Source organism: Ruditapes philippinarum, unplaced genomic scaffold (assembly GCF_026571515.1).
Source record: "Ruditapes philippinarum isolate M1 unplaced genomic scaffold, ASM2657151v2 ctg3757_1_1_1_1, whole genome shotgun sequence".
NCBI classification, from domain to species: Eukaryota; Metazoa; Mollusca; class Bivalvia; order Venerida; family Veneridae; genus Ruditapes; species Ruditapes philippinarum.
This window is the reverse complement of record NW_026860359.1, coordinates 127,440-140,386: the sequence shown is the minus strand read 5'-3', so window position 1 is coordinate 140,386 and position 12,947 is coordinate 127,440. Positions and strand designations below refer to the sequence as shown.

The 12,947-nt window shown below is 33.4% G+C and overlaps 1 protein-coding gene across 1 annotated transcript; it reads right to left on the bottom strand.

Annotated features, from left to right (window-relative positions):
• Window positions 1-697: 697 nt before the first annotated feature.
• Window positions 698-3,021, bottom strand: LOC132759790 (uncharacterized). Its single transcript, XM_060751638.1, has 3 exons — window positions 2,408-3,021; window positions 1,952-2,110; window positions 698-1,090 (listed from the first exon to the last, which is right to left on the bottom strand). The coding sequence occupies exons 1-3, from the start codon at window positions 2,984-2,986 to the stop codon at window positions 698-700; spliced, it is 1,131 nt and encodes a 376-aa protein (XP_060607621.1). The 5' UTR covers window positions 2,987-3,021.
• Window positions 3,022-12,947: the final 9,926 nt, after the last annotated feature.

Sequence of the window (12,947 nt, the reverse complement as noted above, 5' to 3'; positions counted from 1 at the left end):
ACGAAGGTGGTACATTCATAAATGTTTTTCTTACCTTCTTTCTTCTTTTTATAAGTGTCCTCAGAGATCTTAGCATTGGCATCGTTACCTCTTGCTGAAAACATATTTCAAAAAGCATAATGCATGACAAAATCGAAGAAAATTAACAAATAAATATGATCCTTATTGCCATACAAAAAAGAAATAATAAAAATCATTTGAATAAAGTAAGTTTATGGACAAAATTTGTTTAACTTTTGTCATTTTTGATTTGCTTATGTTTGTGAGAATATATGTAGGCTTAGATAACTAAAGTATTGTCTTACATTTTTCTGCAGCTTTTTGTATCTCCTTTATTGCATTTTCTTTTTCTTTGTTGACATTTTGAACGCCATCATTGGTAACACTTTCAATGGAATCTTTTCCTTTCCTTGTCTGACTGTCTATCTCTTGAATAGATTCTGTCACCTTAGCCTCAAAAGAATCAATGGTCGATTTCACTGCGGCATCGTTACGTTTTGCTGAAAGCATATTTTAATAAGCATAATGCATGTCAAACTCTAAGAAAATTAAGATATAAGTATGATCCGTATTGCCATGCAAAATAGAAATAATAAAAATTATTTGAATAAATTAAATGTATGAACATTTTTTTTAACGTACCTTTTGTCATTTTTGATAAGCTTATGTTTGTAAGAATATAAGTAGGCTTAGATAACTAAAGTATTGTCTTACATTTTTCTGCAGCTTTTTGTATCTCCTTTATTGCATTTTCTTTTTCTTCTTTGACGTTTTGAACGCCATCATTGGTAACACTTTCAATGGTTTCTATTCCTTTCCTTGTCCGACTGTCTATCTCTTGAATAGATTCTGTCACCTTAGTCTCAAAAGCATCAATAGATGATTTCAGCTTGGCAAGTGAAACATTTCCCTTCTCTTCAATATCTTTTATTTTCAAGTTAACACTGTTAATTAGCTCTAATTTTCTTTCTTCAGTCTTCTGCTTGTACACATCCATCTCATTTCTTATTTGTTCCTGAATTGTTTTTCCTACATCGTCCAAAACTTTACGTACAACGTCTTTTCCAATGATCAAATCGTCACTTTGAAGCTGAAATTATGGAAAGAGGATTGAGTGCATTGAACTATTTATTATCAATCCTTAAACAATACTGTGTCATGTACATGTATAGTGCCTCAGTTCATACATGAGCAATTTATTTAATTATTTGTCTTTTTTCCTAAATGTTTTATACCCGGATTGTCCTAGTCTTTTCAAAGATAAAACAATTTGAAACATCTATGAAAAGTTATTCAGGAATGCCAGGAATTTCATAGAACATTTTTAAAAAAGATATTTATACGAGTATTTATAAATAAGACTTTTTTTCATTTTTTAAGTTAATTCTTTTTCAATAAGTGCAAGAATATCGGCTTAATTACCTTATTCCCTTGAGAGGGTTTTGTTTAAAAACAGTCAACAAACAGTAAGGGTAACTTTCATAAGAACTAGTAAATAATGTCAGGATTACAAAGCTAAATTTGACATAATGATTGTTTTATTTGCATCATTTTGTATAATTAATTAAGCCGTTGTCTTAAGTTTGATGGTGGCTTTACTCTTGAAACAGCTGAATAGCTTTTGTTTGATTGATAACTTTAAAGGCAATACCACTACGTTTCAAGATTATTTTATGACCTTTTATTTTGATCTAAAAACATAATTATGTTAAGTCTCAAGTGGAAACTTTAAACATTTCTGAAGATAGGGTTGATGGTGTATGCAAAACTTTAACCAAGGTTTTTTTTTAATTCATTAAGCGTCGAAATCCAGTCAAAAAAACTATTCTCAAGATGACAATTCAGTGGTTTAAGTTAGAAGCGAATGATTTAGGTTCTGACACCCGTTAAGTAGGATACCCTCACTATTATTCGCATAGTCGTGGTAGAAAAAAGATACAAAAATGATTACCTTAGCCAATTTCTGAATTGCATTGTTTGGTGATTTATTCATTGCTACGAATCCAGGATCGGTCAAAATGTTGTTTAAAATGGTAAAATACTGTGTTAGATCTGTATCCTCGACCTCCAGATTAGGAGAATGTCTGACAGTTTTACCAACATCTCGACCCTAAAATCAAATATGTTAATATAGTTTGGTCAAGTGAATAATTCAGATGCGATATTTCTTTAACAAATACATGTATACGTTAAAGATGAATCTCAACAAATTTTGGTATTTACAGTAAAAAGATGGACAGACTGAGATTTGAAACAAAAATAACCAAACGGTGTTATGTAGTCAATTGCTTCAATAATGACTCGTACGATCTTTAATTGCTTCCCTATATGGAGCAAACAGTTGTAAAATTAAAGGAAATTTAAAAACCAAATTAAGTATACAATAAATATATTATTCAACTGTTACCTTGTCAAATATATTATTCTTCTTGGACAAATCGTCTTTTATTTTCGCCTCAAATCCTTTGTGATTAATAATGACACTAATGATGCCATTAAAATTAGTCTCTGAAGCATTCGATACATCTTTGTATCCGTCTGGCGGGAGATAACACTTGGCAATTTCCCAGGCATTGCTGCACCATTTTGTTGCGTCTGTATTTTTATACGATGGACCGTGATATCGATGTGCTTTTTCAATCTCAGATTTTAGATTATGACAAATCTTATTTGGGCATCCAGACGGGCGAAACTGAGTTGCAACATTTTTATGATAATAACATTTTCCACGATTTACGTTGCAAATTCTGTTTGTTGGACAAACAATCAGATTTTCCGTACAGCACTTCGAACATGTGCTTCCGGCTGGTAAGCTGTTTGAAGAGGAAATAGTATGTAGACAGTTTTGTTGGAAATATTTGACTTCATCGATAACAACTGGCTCTATTTCTTCTTTAGTATAAAACACAGCCAGTGCAGCCTTTATCCAATTGAAGAATTTAGAATTTGATAAAGGTACAGACACAGTCGGCACAGCTGCAGCCATGGTTTGCTGTTTCTAATACGTTATGTCATTGTCTTATTTTCCTTAAATAAAAAGTGTTCATTGTTAAAAATGGATAATGTTTGCTTAAAGTCACATTTTTACCCTTGTGTTGAGAATGGCATCATCTGCATTACAATTGTTATGAGTAATTGTATGATTGTATGATGGCCATATGCACAATATTTTGAATTGAATATGTTTGATAAACATTTCCCATTTTCAATAAGACACTATGATGACTGTAGGTGAATAGACAAAGTGAAGCAAGAAGTGTTATTTAACTACTGAAACTTATCTTTCAAAAGCCTGAAAGTATGTATTCTAGCTCTTAGATAATTGATGTGCCTTTCAATCTGTCTATTTTCCTATATATCAGCGCGAGTTAATCAATTCCACCATTCAAACTAAAAATAATTTTAATGGGAATCGTAAGTACAAAACGTTTAAATGTTTAACGAATTTAAACTTAGATAATGGTCGTCTAAATTATAGATGTTATGAGAGATTGGAGGAGATGAGATAAGTGATGTTGAGTTAAAGTTTTGTTTCTGCTTAGTTATGATTTAGATTTCTTTTTGTTTTTCAACATCAACTGGTTTATGCTTTTCGATGAAAAACGCCAATATCAAGTTAGAATTCGGACTCTCGAATTATGTGAAGTTTTAATTGTTCATATTAATCAAAACACTCAACGGAACTTAAGAAATTAAACGCGTTATATACCATACGATTACCCCACCTTGTTAAGCAACTGAACTATATCTATTTAATAGATACAGAAGCGTACCTAAAAGATTAAATACATGTAATTAAAAGTTACTTATTGTGCAAAATTAATTTACCAAATGAAATGTTATCTTATTTAATCTTATTTAATACAAGAAACATTACATCGTTGCACTATTGCTTATTTCCAAAAATATTTGTGTCATTATATGTCTTTAAGATTTTTGCAAATAGGAAAATTATTATGATTTTTTTGTATTTATTTGAATCGTAGTAAATTAGCCGATAAGTGCTAAGGTGCGCAAGATTACCGGACAGCATCGTAGTTGTTTTTTCCAGATAACGACTATAACTTATTACACATTTTGACCTCTAATTAGATCATTGTCTTTTAACAAGTGGCTTTACACATCACACATCATCTGATTGTGTTAAAGACATACGTACACCAAATACTACAATTTTAAATACGGCAGTTCTTTCTCAAGTAATAATAAAGAAACAAATGTAAGCATGGCAGAATATAACTTTACACATCAGAAATTACTTTGAAGGTGCGGCACAACAAAGAGTTGATGTTTGGTCTTCAAGTCGTGCATGTATGTATATATAAAAATGCACCGGAGACGAATTTCAGCTGCATTTAAGACACGGGCAAAACGTTTACCGAGACATTCACCTTGAACAATGCATACACGGTAATAACATACACATGTTTAATTTGAAATTTAATCATGCAGCCAAAAGTTATAGCCAGAAAACGAGTTTTAAAGGTATATTTTTAACAAATATGAAAATATGTGTTTAATAGGATATACATTGGGTGGTCCCCTTCTTATGTAGCGAAATAATCTTTAGGGTCAAGTAAATACTATTTGTAGTAAAAAATGTAATCGTTATTCGTAAAGTTTTTGTTGTTACTTATTTGATGCTTATAGTAGATTAGAGAATAACTGATTTTCTTCCGAAGTGAGAATATATAAAACAAGAGCTGTCGGAGGACAGCGACGCTCGACTATTCGAAAAAGTTATCACAAGGGTGTTTTATTGAGTATAATAATGCTTACCTAAAATGAAATTGTTTGAACAGGTACAAAGGCTTGTTATTAAGATGGTTTATCGAGTTAATTACTGCTTGATTATTATGAATGTTTAAAATTTTCACAAAAAAGGCACAAACACTTCAGTAGTTATGGAAAAACCAGCTTACAAGCAAAACTTAACCAAGAAGTCGAAAAAATGGCATAAATATGCAAAAAAGCAAATCAGAGTTATGGGACTTGTGCCAATCACGTAAGATGATCACAGAGAACAAGTATGTCAAGTTTCAATCAACTCCAATCAATAGTTATGGTGATACCAGCTTACACGCAAAAACGTAACCAAGCATTTATAAGTCGAAAAGGGGCATAACTATGCATAAAGGCAAAATCAGAGATATGGGACCTGTGACAATTATATTAGATAATCACAGAGAACAAGTGTGTGAAGTTTAAGTCAATTCCCTTCAGAATGTATGGAGATACAAGCTTTCACGCAAAACAAACTTAACCACAGGGACGCCGACGCAGACAAACGGGTGACTGCATTAGCTCGAATATTCTGCGAAAAGTCGAGCTAAAACGCTCACATCGGATATATATTGTTAATGGTTCCACCACCTGACGTGGAGTGATACTATTTCAAGTGTTTATAACGTGTATGAATAAGGTATATGAAGATATTTTTACGGATTTTCTCCATATAACGTTTAGATTGTGGTATTAAATTGAATTCATTTTTTACTTTTGCTCTACCATCCTGTATTTTATTGTATTTTTACAAAGCACACTTTTTCATTGAATATATTTAAGATAACACAAGTCGTATGCTCCGCAAGTTTGCTATTATATTTCTGTAATTATCTGTAACTAACATATCTTTTATCACACGTCGTTGTTTATATAAATTAGCCTATCCATTTTAAAACAACATCTTTAATAATTGTCACCTTGATTACTGTTTTGAAATGCTATGACTTTAATCGTCACAGTTTATTAAGTATAACCTATTTCATTTCAGAACGCTTAAAATCATATTTACAATTTTAAAATAATCTTAACAACATTTTATAGTAAAATGTTGCTTGTCTCGAGAGCTGAAATCTAAAAGGGTTGGTGTGATGAATAAATGCAAATAATTTATAAGCTGCTATGCAATGCCATAACGTGATAAATATTTTTGTAGCCTGAGCTCGAACCCTGAATCTTTTAGATTTTTCTCTACCTACAGTAACACTCTCTCAATATCAGAAGATGAAAACTATGTGTATTAAACCTAGTACCCATTGAATAATAATATACCTTAGCTCTGCCAATATTGCTATCTAGCCGCTTACACAATTTGTCACCTATAAGTGAACTATACCGTGTAATATAAATACTTACATACTTTTCGGAGGTTTATAGGAATGTAGCAGTGAAATATAAAACTGATACTTCACCACTTGAAACAGTGAACATATCAATTTGATATTTTTAATGGTTTTGAATTTAGCCCTTTACGTTGTTTCAGTGAAATACGAGCGTGCACAATACTGGAAACTAACTAAATGACGTCGTATTTTTGGCGCGCCCTTATTTAGTTTACGAGGGCTGTTCGAAAATATAGAATTGTCTATTGTCCTCTATCTGGTGATCCGCGTGGGGCACGATAAAAACCAATACATACCTGTGTAGGGTATTTCAATACCTACACAACGGTGTATAAATGTACATGTTAGACCAAGAGAAAAACATACAATTTGCCATTTAAAAACATGCAGTCATTGACCACTGTTGTAAAAACTAGAACTGCCACTATCATGGCGTGAATACCCCCGCATACCACTTTGTCAGAATCAACAGTGGCCATTTAGAGCTCAAGGACAACCTCCCTGCCAAATCTGAGGTTACTAAGCCAGTGCATTGCTAAGTTATGTATTCTACATGCTTCAAATGTGAAAATGTCAAAATCAATACATTGCGGACAGGACATTCTTTAACAATTGAGAAGAAAAGCTGCATTTTTGTCAAGGTCCCTGTGACCTTGACCTCTGACCCAGTGACCTCAAAATCAATAGGGATCACTTTATAGTCATGATCAACATCCATGCCAAATATGAAGACTGTTGGTCAAAGGAAATTAAAGTTATTGGGCAGACAAACTTTTTGAAGTCAAAGTCCCTGTGACATTGACCTTTGACCTGGTGACCTCAAAATCAATAGGGGTCATCTACTAATCATGATCAACATCCATGCCAAATATGAAGACTGTTGGTCAAAGGAAATTAAAGTTATTGGGCAAACAAACTTTTTGAAGTCAAAGTCCCTGTGACCTTGAACTTTGACCTGGTTACCTCAAAATCAATAGGGGTCATCTTCTAATCATGACTAACCTCCATGCCAAATATAAAGACTGTAGGTCAAAGGAATGTTAAGTTATAATGCGGACAAGCTTTTTGAAGTCAAGGCCCCTGTGACCTTGACCTTTGACTTGATGACCTCAAAGTCAAAAGGGGTCATCTACTAATCATGACTAACCTCCATACCAAATATGAAGACTGTGGGTCAAAGGAATCTTAAGTTATTGGGCAGACAAGCATTTTGAAGTCAAGGCCCCCTGTGACCTTGACCTTTGACCTGGTGACCTCAAAGTCAATAGGGGTCATTTACTTATCACGACTAGCCTCCATGCCAAATATGAAGACTGTGGGTCAAAGGAATCTTAAGTTATTGGGCAGACAAGCTTTTTGAAGTCAAGGCCCCTGTGACCTTGACCTTTGACCTGGTGACCTCAAAATCAATAGGGGTCATCTACTTATCATGACTTACTTTCATGCCAAATATGAAGACTGCGGGTCAAAGGAATCTTAAGTTATTGGGCGGACAAGCTTTTGACCTAGTGACCTCAAAATCAATAGGGGTCATCTACTAATCATGACTAACCTTCATACCAAATATGAAGACTAAGGGTCAAAGGAATCTTAAGTTATTGGTTGGACAAGAAAAAAACGACGGACGGCCGGACAGCCGGACGGACAAGCTGATTCCAGTATACCACCCTTACAACTTTATTATGCGGGGGTATAATGATTGATACAAGCGTCGACAAAAAGGATGAAATACGGGTTTACATCAAAGCTCGCTCAAAACTGGGTTGCTCTTGGTTGCAGTTGATGACTGAACTCTCTACTGCTTTTCTTTTGTGTCTTATGACACAGTAAGGTGATGGAAAAAGAAATTTTAGTCTGGTAAAGAGTGCATCAAAAATGCACCAAAATCAGGAAGGCCAAAATCTGCATCTTGTAACGAAATCGTTACCAAAATAAAGGATATTATTGTAGGAGATGGCAGATTTACAGTTCGTGATATTGCACGAAAGGTAAGCATATACAGAAAAAACCCTCAATTAAGACCAGCATCGGGACTGGACCAAAGTGGTCTTAATTGCAGAGTTGTCTTAATTGTGGATATTCTAATTATTGCTTATACACCTGACCAGGGCCTATTTTAGTCATTTTGTATGAACAAACAATACATGTATGTATCTTAACCTGCAAGTACAATATGAAAGTATGTTATAATGTTACATCTAATGGGAAGAAAACATATTTTTGAAGAAATTTAATATCAAATTTCTGTAACTTATTGTATGATGTACATAATTCACTTATCATATCAGACATTATTTCTTCTCAAAACAAATGTACATATTAAAAGCAACATTAAACCACTATGATATTAACATTCTCACCTTTTTCATTAAATATCCCATAAATAACAGTTATTGACACCTTGTGTAATCAAGTGTCATGCCTAAGAGCAATCAAACAGATAATAACAACATAACAACACATTTAAGATCTAGGAAGATGTTGATTTTAATATCAGTGGTCTCAATAGTGAGGTCAAATAAAGAACAAAATTATGAATTGGGAATGAATTTGGTGGTCTTAAAAGTGGATAAGTGAGGTGGTCTTAATTCTGGATCATGTAACCATTGACATAAAGAACAGAAAATTCCGTTCTTTTAAAAACTGGTCTTAAAAGCGGGGTGGTCTTAAATCTGAGGTGGTCTTTAATAGGGATTCTACTGTAACTATCAACGGTTCATTTAATTTTGAAGAAACATTTTAAAGTCAGAAATATTTCTGCTAGATGGGAGCCACATCTGTTGACCGATGAGCAAATGAGGCAACGGGCTAAGGCGGCCAAAAGGCTACTTCAAATGTTTCCAAAATATAACAAAAAACAGTTTGCCAATGTCGTCACAGGTGATGAAACTTGGGTCCAATATTTTGAGCCCGCCAGAAAAGTTAGCAACAAAATCTGGGCCACTAAACAAAACAAACGCCCAATAATTGCCAAAAGGTATTTGAGTGCAAAGAAGGTTTTGCATGCAATTTTCTTCTCTGGTGAAGGAGTCGCAATAAAAGTGCTGGTGAAAAAGTTGAAAGTATGTATCATTTGGAAGTGCTACAAAGACGTAGTACTTAAGAAACCGAAAAAGGATTATAACAAACGACGCTCTGTCACTGGTTTTAAAGGGATATTCAGGCAAAATAATGACAAAAATATTAAAATGATCTTTTGTACTCAACTCGCGCTAAAATGACATTTCTAAAAGTTTCAGCATGAATTTCTCTTTAAATTCTATATATTTTGGATTTGAAACATAAATATATCTATATATGTTGAACGAAATTTAGACGCCAATAAAATCAAACATGTCAGGTGACTTGAACAAGTCCTTGAAGTTACGTTAACAGGTCCTTAGGATCTTGTATGATTGAAACAAGTCAAAATCATTCATTTGACATGTTCTTTAACGTTTCCAGAGTTCACTGCGACAACTATTGTGAAATCATAGCGCTCTAACCTGACCCACATGGGTCAGGTTAGGAAACGAGATTAATTTATCGTTTCAATCTTATAGCTGCATAAGCTCTCCTAGGCCTATATATGGCAATGACCTTCAGTCTGTCATGGAGATAATATCTTTGCATATTTTTTTAAGTATAAATTAACTATAGTTTACCAGTTATTCGAGCAACCTGGTTTTGAAAGCCTTTTCCTTACTTCTTGTATTTCCAGTTTACTTTATATAAATTATATTAAAAACAATTATAACTATCAAAACAATAGATTAAAAACATAAATAGAAAAAAACCAATACATGTGGATAAAATATTTTTTGTTGTTTTTTCCTTTGTATATTTTATCTAAAAAAAAGAGTTATTTTACAAAATATAAATTCAAATGATCCTATCGGAAAAAAGAAACAATTTTGACCCTAGGGCCACGAAATGTTTTAGTGTTTTTTTGTACCCAATAAGACAGTGAATGCCAGTATCTTAGAGTATCATAGCTTGTTAGAAAGATTTTAAAGACATGCTGATTAAAGAACTATGTAAACTAAGGAACTTGCAGGGAAGGGCCTTTTGTGAAACTAGGCGCAACACTTTAACTGTTTGAAATCCACATGACATTGTTGAATTCAAAATATCTAAGCACTGGACAGTTTATATCTCACAAAAATGTTTAATATAAATTCATGTATAGATTTATAGAAATTAAAAGCTTCCGACATCCACATACACAGGGGTATGGCTTTTCTTTTTGTACAAAACAAATCTCTAAGGAAATACTTGTATCGCAATCGCAAATTGCGCAAATAGTTTACAAAATATTACCATTGATATTCAATTTTATTTTAAAATCTCAAAAAAGATAGGTCTAGGTATAAGCCAGTCCGAATTTAACGGCGATGTGGTTTACAAAACTAAAAAGGATTTTTTTTGTCTTCTGTCTTGCTTTGTAGGGACCTTGTCTGTGATTCTCTGATTATTCCGCCTTCCAAAAAGTCATCGAGTACTTTGGTTATGATCAATGAAATAGCAATTAAAGAAAACAGATATATTCAAATGAGCCAAACTTGTAAAATTAGGATAAAAATAACATAACTATTCAATCTGGTAAATGGCTCTAAAGAATATAATTAATTTCGATTATTTTAAAAATCTGTAAGTTTCAGATGTTTTACACAAACCCTCTGTGTACCTTAACGTGTTTTACATGTCTATATTATCTTTTGTTTTGAATGTTTGCTTGTTTTGTAATATCTTCCTTATTAAATTGTCGTTAACGGTGAGTAATTTCTCCCTCCAACCTGTTCCCATTATTTGATTCCCCCTTGCCATTATAGAGCCCTTGCCCCTTTTATTGACATATGGGCCCGTTTATGTTTCATTTTAATTTCACACATAGGATGTCCCTCTTCTCTTTTCGCCGTCCTTATATCCACTCCCGGTGTTGGTTAAGTGCCTTCAGGGTGACCTGTTGTTGTAGCTTGGGTGTGTAGGGAACGAATATGTTCATTACCACAATAAAATAAATACGTGAATCAATAAGTTTTTATTTTTACATTCCCATGTAACTAGAGCATTGCTAAGTGCATTTTTAAGGTGACACTTTATAGTAAAAAAAAACTTCAATAGATTCGGCAATCTGACTACGATAAGCATTAAAATCAATTTCAGAAGTTATTCTATATTTAGGTCTTTTAAAATAATTTAGGAATTTTGTTGTCTGTCATATACTAGTGATAATATGTCCAAAATCTGAATCACAGACATATTTAGCAATTCAGTATCAAGAAGTCTGAGTATAAGACGGAATAAAAGTGTCAGAGACCATCTTCTTGTAATTAAATATAATATTTCTAAGGTTTCTTATATTAATAGCAAATAATTGGAATCTCGGAGGTTTTTGAAGTATAATAAATGATCAGTGACCAGTTTATCACGAAATCAATCGATGGAATCAATACCTTTATTCAGTATAGTGTCTGTAGTGTTTAGAAGTGTTGTCGATATGAGGTCTTAAGACGTGCCGAGTATAATTTTGAATAAGATATGTTGCTGTTTATAAAGCATCTGTTTTAATAGCTAAGATTTTCAGAGATGATAATTTAAGGAAGTAAGATGTGATAACATTGCATGTTTACTAGAATTTTTAGATATTATAATGTGAATCGGTGACAAACAGGGTAACTGAGATTGCAATTTCTATGTACTCCTTGAGGCCAAAATTTACGGTTATAAATGTTCAAAATAGAAAATATATGAATATTAGGATCTTTAGAAATGTCACCTTGTTGAAAAATATGGTCATTTTGGCCAAGTGGAAATGAATTTCTTGGATCATTTTCAATTCTGCTAAGTGTCCTCTCTGACCAACATACTGACAGTATTACTGTATGCCACACCAAAATATATATCATTATCCCTCATGTACAGACTCAATCAAACCGAGTCTACAATGTTCATGTGATTTTGCTGTTTTAATGCTTCTAAGGAATTATGGTTATCCAGATATATGTGAAATATATTGGCCTTAAAACAAGTGAACTGGTCATTCGGACATAAAAATGGGTATACCTCGTGGCTCGTCTGGTAAAGTGCACCAAACACTGCAGACTCGGTTTGAGTCTGTACATGAGGGATAATGAATGAGTGCAACATCCCTTACGCCCCCTAGCACCGACTTAAGCGGTATTCAATCTTAACACTTAAAAAGTGGTGGCATCAATGATCCCGAAGGACAAGAAAAATTTAACAACGCTGAAGGGAAGTACGGGGCAACTTTTTACAGCTGCCACACGGCACTTGACACCTGCTGAATCCGCGCAAAGGAAATAACCATGTTACCCCCGAAGCGAATCAACGCCTTAAACACACTTGATTCGAATAAACGGCTTAAAACCGCTACGATCCCAGTCCCATTCTGATCTTTTTGTGTTTGTTTTCACCTTAGAGTTTTACAGTATCTCGCTTTCCGGTTACAGTATTTAATCTTGAAATTCACATTCCTTATTTTGTTTTTGGGACTTTGGAAAATGTAAGTTTCTTGATCAACCTGTAGGCCCGTTTAGGCCTACAAGTAGATATGCCATTAAAATAGATGATATCTTGTGTTACCTTGATCTGTGAGGATAAAACTATAACTGTATAACATTGCCGAACACCAGGTAACACGTTTGCAATTTGGGCCAAACTCTGAAGATACTGATACTGATAGTTTGAGAATAAAAAGTATAACAATGTAGTAATCATTTCATTTCAGGTTTATATTACAAATATGTGATGGATCTTTTAATAATATGAATAGAAACATCAATGCCGTTCTTTGTCCAAACAACCATGCGTTTGAAAGTA

Excerpts from the sequence above, each read along its gene's own strand:
- LOC132759790 (XM_060751638.1), bottom strand. The coding sequence starts at position 2,986 with ATGGCTGCAGCTGTGCCGACTGTGTCTGTACCTTTATCAAATTCTAAA. Across the intron at positions 2,111-2,407 it reads AGAATAATATATTTGACAAG|GGTCGAGATGTTGGTAAAAC; the intron begins GTAACAGTTGAA and ends ATTTGATTTTAG. Across the intron at positions 1,091-1,951 it reads CAATTCAGAAATTGGCTAAG|CTTCAAAGTGACGATTTGAT; the intron begins GTAATCATTTTT and ends CCATAATTTCAG.